The sequence below is a fragment of the Drosophila albomicans genome, chromosome 2R (genome assembly GCF_009650485.2).
Source record: "Drosophila albomicans strain 15112-1751.03 chromosome 2R, ASM965048v2, whole genome shotgun sequence".
In the NCBI taxonomy this organism is placed as follows: Eukaryota; Metazoa; Arthropoda; class Insecta; order Diptera; family Drosophilidae; genus Drosophila; species Drosophila albomicans.
The window spans coordinates 637994-651842 of NC_047631.2; the positions used below are offsets into that span (position 1 = coordinate 637994).

The 13849-nt window shown below is 36.6% G+C and overlaps 2 protein-coding genes across 2 annotated transcripts in view; one reads left to right on the forward strand and one right to left on the reverse strand.

Moving 5' to 3' along the window:
• Nucleotides 1-13849, forward strand: part of LOC127566109 (uncharacterized) — a 117789-nt gene that overhangs the window by 66583 nt on the left and 37357 nt on the right. The gene's annotated exons all lie outside the window — the stretch shown is intronic.
• LOC127566220 (uncharacterized) lies at nucleotides 1776-2492 on the reverse strand. Its single transcript, XM_052008188.1, has one exon. It carries the CDS (start codon nucleotides 2490-2492, stop codon nucleotides 1776-1778), a length of 717 nt encoding a protein of 238 aa, XP_051864148.1.

Genomic DNA, 13849 nt, shown 5'->3' on the forward strand with positions numbered 1-13849 from the left:
CAACACATGCTTGAAATGTTTTATCACCTCGTAGATTGCCAACAATTCGCGGTCGTAGGTGCTGTAGTTGCGTTCTGTACTATTGAGCTTTTTGGAATAAATTCCAAGAGGTTGCCAACCATGTTCAGAGCTCTGCTCCAAAACAGATCCAATTGCTGTGTCCGACGCGTCACACACCAGGCAGAGATCAGCGCGTGGATTGGGGTAGACGAGCGTGGTTGCGTTTGCCAAGCTTCTTTTGCATTCCAGAAAAGTGTTTATAGTTTCAGAATTCCACTCAATGGGACGCCTGTCATTCTTTTTCATGTTGCGTGTTAAGTCATTGAGAGGAACTTGTATTCGCGAGGCGTGAGGGATGCAGCGTCGATAATAATTCAAAATTCCCAGGAATCGGCCCAATTCAGAGATTGTCTGTGGCTGTGAGAAGTTTAACATCGCGCTTATTCAGTCCTGTGGTGGTTTTATGCCTTTGCTGCTAACCACATAGCCAAGGAACTGTACCTCTGCCTGAGCAAAATTGCATTTGTCTCGGTTGATGACCAATCCGTGTTTCTTAAGAATGTTAAGAACATTTTGCACGTGTTGCTTATGCTGTTCTTCCGAGCTCGACATGATGAGAATGTCATCAACATAACAAAACACGTAGTCAATTTGACGGAAGATCTGGTCAATGAAGCGCTGGAAGGTTTGCGTTGCATTTTTTAGTCCAAATGGCATAAAAACAAATTCAATCAAGCCAAATGGAGTGCAAATAGCCATCTTCTCTATGTCCTCCTGCGCCATGGGAATTTGGTAGTAAGCCTTTTCGAGATCAAGCGTTGTGAAAATCTTATTGTGAAGGCGATCAGCAAAATCCTGAATGTGTGGAATCGGATAATGGTCTGGAACCGTAATCCCATTTAGCTTGCGGTAATCGACAAAGGCGCGCCAAGATCCATCCTTTTTAGCCACCATGTGCAAGGGACTGGCCCATGGGCTTTTGGAGTAGCGGCAAATTCCCTTATCTATGAGCGTATTGATTTGCGATTTGGCTGAAGCAAGTTTCTCGCCAGATAATCGTCTAGGTCGCTCAGCTACAGGTGCGCTGCTTGTTTTAATGAAGTGACAAACGTTGTGTGCATGGACTCGCTCGAGAGAATCAATTTTGTCGATCTTTTGCACATTAGCTGACAAATTAGAGGACTTGAGTTCTAGAGATTTTTGTAAGTCGTGTGACGGGTCAGTGTTGCCATGGTGAGTTGACTTTGATTTGTCAAGCAATCGTTGTTTACTGACGTCGACGAGAAGATGATGTGCGGCAAGGAAGTCTGCTCCGATTATAGGTGTTTGTACATCAGCGATGATGAATGGCCATGTGAGCGAGCGATACAGGGCTAGGTCGAGCTGAAGAGTACAATTTCCGTAGGTTTTGATTGTAGATTGATTGGCGGCATACAGATAAAGTCTGCCGTTGATGCGTGTGTGCGGTGCCATGCTGCGTGGGATCACTGACACCACTGATCCGGAGTCAATGAGAAATGATTGGTTTGACAAGCGATCTTTGATGTGTAGACGCCGGTCCAGGCCAATTTGTTGAATGTCGTTTGGAGTTTTGTTGCTGCTGGTGGTTTCTGCGCTACCGTTTACCAGCTGAGTCAACGGTAGCGTCTTTAGTTTGACGACTGGTAACGTGGACATGCTAACTGGCACTTGCGAGCATTCTCACCGAATCTAGTGTTGTAGAAACATAGTTTTGAACCGACATCATTAGAGATATCATGTGTGTGCCGTGACAATTACGCATGTTTTGATTGGCGTAACTGTTCCTGAAGCTTGTCGACTTTTGTAGTGAGCGCTCGTAATGCCGATGTTACTTCTGACATGCCGGTTTGCTTGCCGCTCAGAGCATCAACTTGGTGCTGCTGTTCTGTTAGTGCCGTTGACTCAACAAATGCAGAACCTGGCCCGCTAGCTTCAAGCATTTTATCTGCAATCTCCTCCAATTTGTCAAGGTTGTTCTCGTCCCATACCGAAATGAACGGTCTGATCGAGTTTGGAAGCTCCGCCAAAAACAACGATCGAATAACTGCTTCGCAGCCCGTGGTTGGTGCTAAACGCCGCATGTGGTCAAGGATGTCTGACGGTTTCTTGCCAACAGTTTCGCGGCCACGCAAAAGCCTTTTCAGCTTTGAGTCTGATGATTCTGCGAATTTGTCAAGCACGCGTTGCTTTAAAGTGGCATAGTTGTTTGTAAGCGGTGGTTTGGCAATTACATCCTCCTCCAAATTCACAGATATAATGTCGAATTTGTTATCGTCCGTGACATTTTGCAGATGAAATAGGCGATCCAACTGAGAAAACCAAAGCTGAGGATTTGTTTTGTTGAATTTCGGAATGCGAAGTTGCACGCATTGCGATGAGAATCCAGCTGGTTGGCCATGTGACTGCAGTTGCTCGAGTTGCTGTTTCAGATCCCGCAGTTGTTCTGCGAGGTTTTGATCGTGTGCCTGCATGTTTGCGTCAAAAAATACGTCTTCAGTGTCATGAGCTTGGCATTCCACTGAACGTAAATTGTAGTTGTGTTTTTGCAGTCGGGGTCACCACTTTGGCGTCTTCATTGGTGCGGTGATTTAATGAAAACGCCGTTGTATTTTAACTTAACTTTATTGATTATTCTAAACGTATCACTGGTGAAATTGAAAGCACAAATTCAAGTGGCTTCGCCATGAAGTTGGCTGCGATCGATTCGCGGGTTGCCCAACTAATCATTTTGCGTTGACAGCTGATCGTTCGGTGTTGCCAGCATATGGGCAATAGGTGGATGACAGAGTTGCCACATATCGCCATCTAGTGGCGCCACCTATATGTCAACTAGTGCGTTAGAATCTGCTATCCTTTATCGACTTCCAACCAGTGTTGCCAGTTTAGCAATTTAGTTGCTAGATCTAGCAACTTTTCAAAATATTTGCAACTTTTTTTTTTGAAAATGCTATTAGCTACAAATCTAGCAACTTTTTATTTTTTGTTAGCTATTTTAGCAATTTTTCATTTATACTTTACTTAAAGCCCTTTTATTTTGTATTCTCTTTTTGCCATTCACTGCAAAAATTGCGATTAATAGTTCACAATGAAATCGGAACTTGTATTTAACTCAACGGTTCGATTATAAGAGCTACTTGAACCAAAACCCTTTTAGTGATTTAGCAAATTTTGCGCTCAAAATCTTTTCCCTACCTTGGTCGAACGCTGAAGTTGAGCGTATATTCTCACAAATGAATATAGCAAAACATAAATTACGTAACTGTATGAGCATTATAACATTAAATGCGATATTGCATATAAGGTTAGTTTGAGTTTAAACAATTGAAAATACGAGCCGATATAGCGACAGGTTGCTAGTCTCGCTAGGAGACTCCTACCAGCTAGACCGTTGAGGCGATTGAAGCGTCAAGGTTTCGCCAAAACGATAACCCAATAGTATACTTCACATAATCTCCTTAAACTAATATGAGGTTTGGTTCAAAAAAATACATTTTTAGCTGTGTTGTTATAGTACTATTTTCTTCCTGCTGTACTGGTTCGATACTTAATAAAGAAGCTAATTATAAAAATATAATTAAAAAAAAAATATTTATATATGTTTTGGATTACATATGTAGGCATAACAAATGTTGCCATAATTATGTACTTCCCTACGAGTACTTAGTTAAAATTTCAGGAAACGTAAAGTACACGGATAGTAGGGAAGCAGAAGAATTGGACGAAATTCTAAGTATTTTGTAATGTTAACAAAAGAAGATATGAAATCCTGTTTATTTAAATTTTTTAATTTTTAATTTCAATATTTTATTCTCAAATCATTTAAAAATGTACATACTATTTGAAAAAGAACATTTAAAAGATTTAGCAATTTTTTTTGGCAATTTTTTGATAATTTTTAGCAATTTTTAGCAATAATTATGTTTTTGTCATCGGTGCGAAAATGAGCTTCGAACAAAGAGCCAACATTAAATTTTGTTTTAAAACTTTTACCGAAACGTTTCAATTGATGGAAAAAAGTTTATGACGATGGTTGCCTATCCCGTAGCAGAGTGCACAAGTGGTTTCAACGTTTTCAAAGTGATCGTGAGGACATAAATGACGATGAACATGTGGGCCAACCAAAATCCGTGATCACCGAAAATTCCATCGAAACTGTGCGTGAATTCATAAAAAATCAGCCGAAATCATCATTGAAATTGATGAAAATAGAATTGAAAATCTCCACAACATCGATTTATCGCATTTTGACCGAACATTTGGGCTTTCAAAAGGTGTGTGCACGGTTTATTCCGCACAAATTGACTGACGTCCAAAAATTGCTCAGAATTCAACATTCGAAGGACCGACTATTTGACCAAAAATCACATTTTAACCATTAAACACTCCCCGTATTCACATGATATTGAACCGTGCGACTTCTATCTTTTCGGAAAAATGCATTTGCCGATGAAAGGAAAACGATATGCAGACGTCGAGGCCATTCAAAAGGCTTGCACCGGCATACTGGAGGCCATCCTGGGCAACGAGCTAAAACACTCGTTCGACATGCTTTTGGACCGTGCAAAAGCTGTATTAAAGCAGAAGGAGACTATTTTGAATAATATAAAAGATTTTGCCGAAAAAACTATTTGTTCTGTCTTTCTGTTAAAAGTCCTGTTTACTTTGGAACGCACCTTGTATATATAATAATAACTAGTCTTTGTGATTTCTAAAAATTTGGCTGCGATCCGATAAATTGTCGAAGTTCTTAAAGAAATAATATTTTATGGCCAAAAACGCCTCTAGGGGTCTTAGTTGCTTTGGCTGAAGGAATGAATATCTTTAATACATTAGCATATCAATATACCAAATATACCATTTGGAAAATTATTTAGTAATTCTGTGGTATATTAATTTGGTGTATTTTGAGAATAATACCGCAATATTTAATCAACTGTGCTCCGGTTTTAACTTTTCATTTTCAAAACGAAAACTAAAAAATTGGTGCTCCCGTTTTCACTTTCGCAAGATTCTTTCGAATTCCAAAACGAGAAAATTTGTCTTGTAGAAATGAAAAGTAAATGCTTTTTTCTATATTAAATCGGATCTTATTTGCAAAAGGAAAAAAAGTAGTTTACTCATTGGTTTATTGTCGTTCTTTTACGACCGCCAGCAGATCAATTAGGCTTGTAATTATTTTTAAAACGACTAATTTCTGACCCCACATCAAATTTGGATATCAGATTTTGCCGTCGGCAACAACAATTTTTGTTTTGGTGAGCGACCGATAAGTCGGACACCATGAGTTATCGCCTAAGCTGCCATACTTTTGATAGAATGAAAAAGCAAGTTAAAAATACTTGTATAATCAAACGGATGGCGATAAATTTGTTGAAGTTGGGTAAAATATGTTTTTTAAAAATTTATTTATTTAATTTGATTACTTATGTGTTTAAATTTTATAAAAAAAATTGTTGGAATAACCGGAATGAAATGCATTAAAAAGGTGGCATCCCCATTTTTTGTGGGAAACAGCTGATTGCCGTTAAACTGATTTTTTTAAAGAAAGTATCAAATCTTTCTTTGCAAAAAAGACAAAAGGCATATATATTTTATTCAGAGGAAACCTAAATATACAATGCAGGATAAAAATATCCTTATGTGAGTTCAATCCACGCACGAAATTGGACATTCAAAAGAAATTTTTTCGCGTTGTTTACTTTTAACCAAAACACAAGTCAGCTGTTTTAGCAGTAAAAAATGAAACGTTCCGATAGCAAAACGATGACCAAAAACGTGTGAAAACCGGAGCACCTAAAAACGAAAATCTCGGTTTTGGTCCCAAAACGAAAACCGAAAGTGAAAACCGGAGCATGCCTGTTTATCTAAAAAATGATGGGATGATGGGAAAAAATGGGATAACTTCTGAGTGTCATACTAAAAAAAGATTTTTGGTACTAACACTGTGCCTAAAAATTACCATAGTTTGAAGGCTAGCAGGTAATAGCAGTTCATATTACACACGGCTAATAAAAGAGTTAGACTGAATCCACTTCAATCCAGTAAGTTCGACTCCACGAAAGATAGGTGTGCACTAATCCGGACTCGTTGTTAATACACTGAATTACCAATACGTTTTTTGAGCTACACATTTATAGACCGGTCACAAACATTGTTTTTTTTTTTTGTAATATATACCTTGAAGATAATTAAAAGCCAAACTTTTAACAAATTCAATAAAAATTGTAAATTTCCGAGGAACTCGAAATCAATGCGCGAAAAAAGAAAAAAATTTGTGGAGCTCTTTGCAAAATTATATGATGTGTTTGTCCGTTCACAGCTGATGATCAGCTTATCGTAGAGCATTTCTTAAAAGCTAATCTAATCAAAGCATCTGTTATCGATATGTGAAAAAATATTAACTGTTTTTTAAATTTGAAAATTTGAATTAAATGCCGCTAGCGAGACCAAATCGCCCACTGCACTATGGGCAAAAAGTCCCGAATTGCGGCATTTTTACCATTTTTGAAGAGAGAAACATGAAACTTTGTACCTAAAAAATAAAGATCGAATTTCGGATTTATTCTTTTTTCAATTGGACCACGCCTTCCTTCCCGCCCACCTTACCATAAGGTTATAATTTTCGATTTTTTTTCAAAAAATTGGTTTTAAAATATTTTAATGTAATATTATATATTAATTGAAACTAAACTAAACTTATTAAATTAATATATTAGCAAATTCGCATTTTAAATTTAATTTGGATCCATGCAAAATTAAATCAAAAATTAATAAGAGCCCAATATTATGTTTTGTGACTCCATACCTTGGTGTCCAGTTAATAATTTATTCTTCACAAAGCTCTTCCTCCAACTCCAGGGAACTTTGCCCGAAAATTTCGAGTTCATTATCTCCGCCTTCTTCTACCTGATTATCTTTATTGTCTACACATGCCCATGTTATTGGGGGCTCAATATCAGGAGATTCCAAAAGAGCTATAACATCTCTTGGTAGGCTTTTTTATAGTTTAATCTTTGGCGTTCCTTTAGATTTATAGTTGAAAGCAGTGGGTCAGAGGAATCTAATGCTCTATTTAACACATCTGATATAGTATTCAGTCGGCTGTTTTTCTTTGCATGAAAACATATCGATTTTGTAAAATTTTTGCGCTCTTCTGACGCATTTTCACGGAGAGCCCCTAGAAGAAGTACGGAGATTTCTATAATTTGGTGCCAATGTACCAGTACTTTATGCAAAATTTGAGACATTGGATACCACTTATAAGTATTAACGTATAAGTACATCAAGTACCTGCTTTAACTTTTGATGGGCATACCTCAAACTCACATTATGTAGCAAGCAAAATTATATAAACACTTTTCAAAACGGCATGCAACAATAGCTTTGAATTTTCTGTTTCATAAACTAGTTCAAATGCTAATTTTCACTTTAACCTTGGTCCTGCCTCAGTATACGTCAAGCGTTTACGACCAGGCTTTTCGGGTGGAACATCATCTTAAGAAACTCAATTATGAACGAGGATGCAAGCCATTGCGCAGGCTTTTCTGTTGCATTTTCGTAAATTAGTGTTATTCAATCTGAAAAACTGAATAAGCTTATCTTTTATTAAGATGTGCTGAACATCACTTAATTCATTTTCATCGATATTTTGCAAACTGCTTCACAGCAGTTTGTTGGCGGTTGTTGTTGCCCCAAAAATCAAACAACGTTGCAAAACAAGACGTATATACAACTGCAACATTGAGTTTTGCCGTAAATCGGGCAAAAACGGGCAAAAATGTTAACCACTATTTGATTGTTAACAGTTTGGTTAATAACATTTAGCTTTAATATTGCCTCGACCGGCCTAGACGCACTAGTTACACTCCACAGAAACACAAATACATTTGTTACTAGGGACCTTAAAATATACCAAAAACACATTGCATGATTGGACAATATATCACATGTACTAAAAATTTAGTGCCAATAATTAATATTACATACCTTGACAATTAAATTCCATACTCAAGTTTTTTGTTTGATTTAATATTTGAATATAAAATTGACAGAAAAAATCACAAATTTTCTCGCAAATTTTTTTTTTAGAGGGTCCAGACCATAGTCTTTAAATATGGGCGAATAACAAATTACCAACGAAGTCTAAAATTTTTTAAAAATATGTTTCAGTATTCTTGAAGTATTCTAATTCAAAAAATAAAGTCAATTTAATGATACCGAACACAAAAAAAAAATGTAAAAATGCCGCACTTTGCGAATTTTTGCCCATAGTGCAATGTCTACCTAGATTCCAGGTTAGGTTTACCACCATGTTGTGCAAATTTATTTCATGGGCAATACAGATGATGAAATCTGTCGGCGTTAGGCAATTATAAAAAGGCAAATAATTCACGAACTTCATGAATTATTTCATCAGTACAATAAATTGATTACTTATTTAAAACTGTGATAGATGATGATTACAGATGATTCTAGATTGTGATTCGAGCTGACAAAACACCGGTTTGACAACATATGTGAAAATTGAATTCTCCTACAATATAAATATTGCAAAGGCTAATAATTGGTGCTCCAATTTTCAATTGTAGGTTATGTAGGGACATTCCTGGAACATCACGTTAATTCAAAAATTCGGTTGATTAGTCTGCATCTGCAATGATTCGCTTTAATAATAGAAATCACCTTTCAGGAAACCCATTTTGCGAATTTCGTGAAGCAGCTTGGCTAAAATATAGGCATCACATAATTCCAACTTAGGAACCAATATCGTATTGAGTGGTGCAACTCTGGACTTAGAGCATAACAACTGACCCTGAGAAGGGCGTCCACTCGACACCACATATACGCAACTACCTTAGGGCTCTTCTCTAGTATCACAAAATTCATAAGATTAGGTACCGTGTGTACCTAGCAGTAAGGACAGCTCTCGGAAATGATAGTCTGGAAATAGAGTTAAAGCTGCTTCACATATGTATCTACCCAACCTCTATACTGCTGCAAAGGTAAACTCTCATACGAAGTCAAAGCTATTGTAGAAATACGACAATTGTGGCCAAGATAGATCGCCTGCACGGCTTGGAACCACCTTCTAACAAACAAAGCGAGAATAACAGCCAATCAGATGAGGGATCCCAGACTAGGCCAAGAATATTTGTTATTTCACTAGCATCGCTGAACTTCATATACGACTCCTTGTCATCTTCAGCTATTTCCGTCAATTCGTCTGCACCATTTTCTAAGCTTGAATTTTGCGATAGTCCTGCAGCTTGCCATTTGCCTCCAGATATAAAACTGGTAGATTATTTTTTAATGCAGCAGAGCCAACTGGGAGCAAGTCAGCTTAGTCTATATAACGAGACTGATCATTTATATTTGGACGTTGACATACTAACGGCACTATACTATATTAATAGGGAAGTAAAAGATGTTAGTAAATATGTATATGAAGATAAAAACAATTAAATACTTGATAAATATTCTAATATTAATATTCTAATTTACGCAAAGGAATAAATTTACTGTAGTAAATTACGTTATAGATATTATTATAATTCACACAGAATACGGAAGGAATGAAAAGAGGAAGAAAATCCGGTGAAATTGTAAATTGGGAACTTGGAATTTTCGATATTTACCAATTCCTGTGAAAATAAATCCGCTGGTGGGTCGTTTTGTAATTGAACACGAACATTGGTAGTCAATCTGAGTTAGATCGAAACTGTCACGAGTACGCTCTTCTAACTTAATTCATTCTACAAATATATTACTCTTGGTCTTAGAGATATCGAATTATATCTTTCTTATGTATAAATTGCAATATCTGAAATCTTTAAAATTAAAAAATACAAGTGTATGATGAAATGTTTTGTAAATTTACTTAGTATGGTCTGTCGAGTAAACGTATAACTTAAATATATGTAAATTAAAGTAGGGGAGGATAGAAACGAGGGACACAACACCTAGATTCCTCTGTTAAACAATTTCTTACAAGGAAATCCCACTGAAGCGTGTGTCGGCGCGGAATTTCTTTTCATTATTAATTTTCTTTTCTATTGTAGCGAACTTTTGTGCTCTAAAATCTGTTAGCGTATTTATAATGTGCGTTTGTTAGGCTAACCGCAAGAATGCGCAACCCACCAAGCCACGGACAATCAGTGCCTTGAAGGCAGGATAAGGTTTTGATTCACTACAAAGAATAAAAACAAAATAAAATTTTTGATTTTATTACACTTATTCGGCTATACGGCTCAATGCGCAGCGATGCCAAGTGTTTTGTGATGGTCTGTTATAAACCTGTCCGAATACTGAGAGGAAAGCTTTTCAATCCGTTGTTTCCTTGTTTGGAGTACCAAACCGAATTATAGTTGTGCAGGGAAGGTGCTTTACGGGAGCAAAGTCTACATAGTTCAGTTCATACCACTTATGCTAGTCGACCAAATGGCCAAGTGAAACGGACAATGACCAGGTTGAAAAATATGTTTAAAGCGGCTAAAACAGGAATTCAATCATTGTAGAATATGCTAGGAGAGGGACACTAGGCAACTAATTGAACAACTAATCGTGGGACAAAGGCAAATCGTCTAGAAATATTATTGGGAAAGGCTACTTCACTATGTCATGTCACTTTATACACAGAAGATGAGGTTCATCTGTTAAACGTAAGAGCACAAGCTGAAAAAATTGCTTAGCCATTGAAGAATATGAAAATGAATATATACAAATAAGGCAAAGGTACTTAGATCCAAGGTTGCAAATTTTGTATTACTTAAAAGCCAACAGACACACCAAACCAAGATAAGCCAAACATTTTATTCCCAAATTTGAGATGGGGTTAGAAATTAGTTGTTTTAAAAATAAATACATGCTTAATTGTTCCAAGCATGTAAGCATATAATTATTTTTAAAACAACTAATTTCTAACCCCACCTCAAATTTGGGAATAAAATTTTGCTGTCGGCAACAACAATTTTGGTTTTGGTGAGAGACCCATAAATCTATCACCATAAGGTATCGCCTAGGCTGCCGAACTTTTGGTGGAATGAAAAATAAACAATATAATAATACTTATATAATAAAACGGATAGCCATTAATTTTGTTGAAGTTGGGTAAAATATTTTTTTTTAATAATGAATCTTTTTAATTTTATTACTTAAATGCTATAAGTCCATAAAGTAGTTGAAACCACCGAAACGAAATCGGTTAAAAGGTGGCATCCCTTTTTGTGGAAAACAGCTAATTGCGGTTTCACTGTTTTTTAAAAATAAAAGTTACAAACTTTATTGTGAAAAAAACAGAAAAGGCTAATATATTGCTTGCAGGGGAAAGCAAAAATCAAAACACAAGGCAGCTGTTCATCAGTAAGAAATTAAACGTTCCGATTAGCGGTCGATGACACTATCGATGGTTGGGCGCTATCGATTCACAATCGATAGCAGCAGGCAACTTCGATAGTGCAATCGATAGCTGGCGTCTTGCACTGCACTATGGGCAAAAAGGCATTTTACATATTTTGAGTTGTTCCGTATTATCAAATTAACCTTATTTTTTGAATTAGAATATTTCAAGAACAAAAAAACATATTTTTAAACAGGTTTCGGCGAACAGTGCGCACTGTACTGTGCTAAATCTACAATTAAGAAAAAATAAATAGATATGATTCGATTTTTAAAAATAGGTACGTTTTATGAACTTAACCATTTCGGGACTACTGCAACAATACGTCCCAGCAATTTTTAAACTTCCGTATTATCAACAACTGTCGGGAGCAGCAAACAGCGCATGTTAATGCAATGTTGTTACAGCGTCTGCCAGCAGCGCTGCATCTGCCGGCAGCGCTGTATGCTCTCTGTTAGCGATCGCTTGCAGGTCGATCGGCTAATTACCTTGACTCTTGTTTGTGTCGGTGGCGAAGCTTGGTACTACGCAAGTCACAGCCAAATAATCCAAAGTGGTGGTTACATATACGAACATATGTGCCATTTAATAAACAATTTAATTTGAATTCGCGTGTTTTATTTATAAACAATATTCTTGCGAATAAAAGTTACTAAAGCTAAAAAAGCTTAGTAGCTCAACAACAACATCAAACGCAACTTTAAGTGTCTATTTCACAATGATTTAAGGATTTTTAAGTATGCAGTACATAATTATTGTTAGCCACCTTTCATAATATGCAAAAACATTTGCCACAACTATCTTGGATTTATAATAATACTCCGTCGCGAAGAGGGTTAAGACAAACGTTGAACGTCGCAAAACCTAGTGCGTCAAGAACAGACAAGCTGGACTGCGATTGCACCAGCACAGACTTTGAAATGAATTCTGTTACTGAAAGGCGAAGTATTACCAAAAATAGTAGTATTTCAAATGTTTGCAAGTCCTTTAAAAAAGCAGACGACAAAAAACTTGCGAAATGCTTTGTAAAGAATACAAAATAAATGACTATCAACGAATATTGATAGTGTCCACTATCGATAGATCTCTACCTCTAGGTCCGATACCAAAACGATGAACAAAAACTTGTGAAAAGTTAAATTACGCTTGTAATTCGATTTGCGATTTGGAACAAACTTCATTTGCGTCCAAACATAACAAGTACTGTTAAAAAAAATTATTGCTCTATCTATTATAGTGTCTGAAATGTTAGACTTCATACGGACGGACGGACATGGCTATATTGTCGGAGATAGCTTCCCTGCTTGACACAAACATTTTCTGCAGGCTAAAAGTATAAAAATGTGTTGAATGTTATACAAAAGCTTTAAAAGTATGTAGGTGTAGACAAATTTATTTGATATTGAATGGACATTTCCTACTAGTATGGTATTTATGGTTTAATTTGTAATGACATTAGTAGCTTGTCTTGTTTACAGGTAGTAGTAACACAAAAAATAAAAACAGGTAGGATGTAACCAAGTGATGAAGTATAAGAGTAGGGTCATCGAAAGTCTTCTTCTAACACGATAATTGTGACAGAAAATGTTTTCAAGGGCGCAGAATTTTTAAAAATCCATACCTTGAAATTTAAACAAGTAAGAAAGCTACAGCCGAGTGTGCACAACTGTGATCCCGCTATCCATTTTTAATAAAAGCAAAATATTGTGGTATTTTCAAAATATGTCAAAATAACATACCACACAAATACTAAAAATATCAAATGGTATATTTGGTATATGGATTTGATTATCATATTATGATACTACATACAAGATATACTATAGAGTGAAAAATATACCCGATCGCCAGCCGAAGCAACTAAGACCCCTAGTAAGTAGGCGTTTTTCCCATACAAAAGTATTTCTTTAATAACTTCAAATCGCAACCAAATTTCCAGGACCAAAATTCAAGGTTTAAAAACGCTCTTGTTATTCGCGTTTTGTCAATTTATGGGGGCGGAAGTGGGCGTGGCAAAAATTTTAAACAAACTATCCACCTGCAAACAAGCGATGTTGAATAAAATTTATAGCTTCATCTCTTATAGTCTCTGAGATCTAGTTGTTCATATGGACAGACAAACTATAGACAATCGGATATGGCTTGATCTTCTAGGCTATTCACGCTGATTAAGAATATATACATGTACTTTATAGGGTCAGATGTGGTCAAATCCAAAGTTGTCATGGATAACAGAAGAGTCCCTGAGAGTCCCTGAACGCCTCTGCGGTCGTGCGCATCTATTGGATGCCAAGCCGCCAGGACATCGATGGGGTAAGACTTGATGTCGGCAACATGTGCAATGCCGATATCCCTGAGATCTCTAGACAGAGAAATTGAAGTTCGCTCTAGACTTCAGTGTGACGCGAACTGGCGTAATACCAACTCGTGCAA

What these genes read in the sequence shown, in the direction of transcription:
- LOC127566220 (XM_052008188.1), bottom strand. Translation starts at nt 2,492, where the DNA reads ATGCAGGCACACGATCAAAACCTCGCAGAACAACTGCGGGATCTGAAA.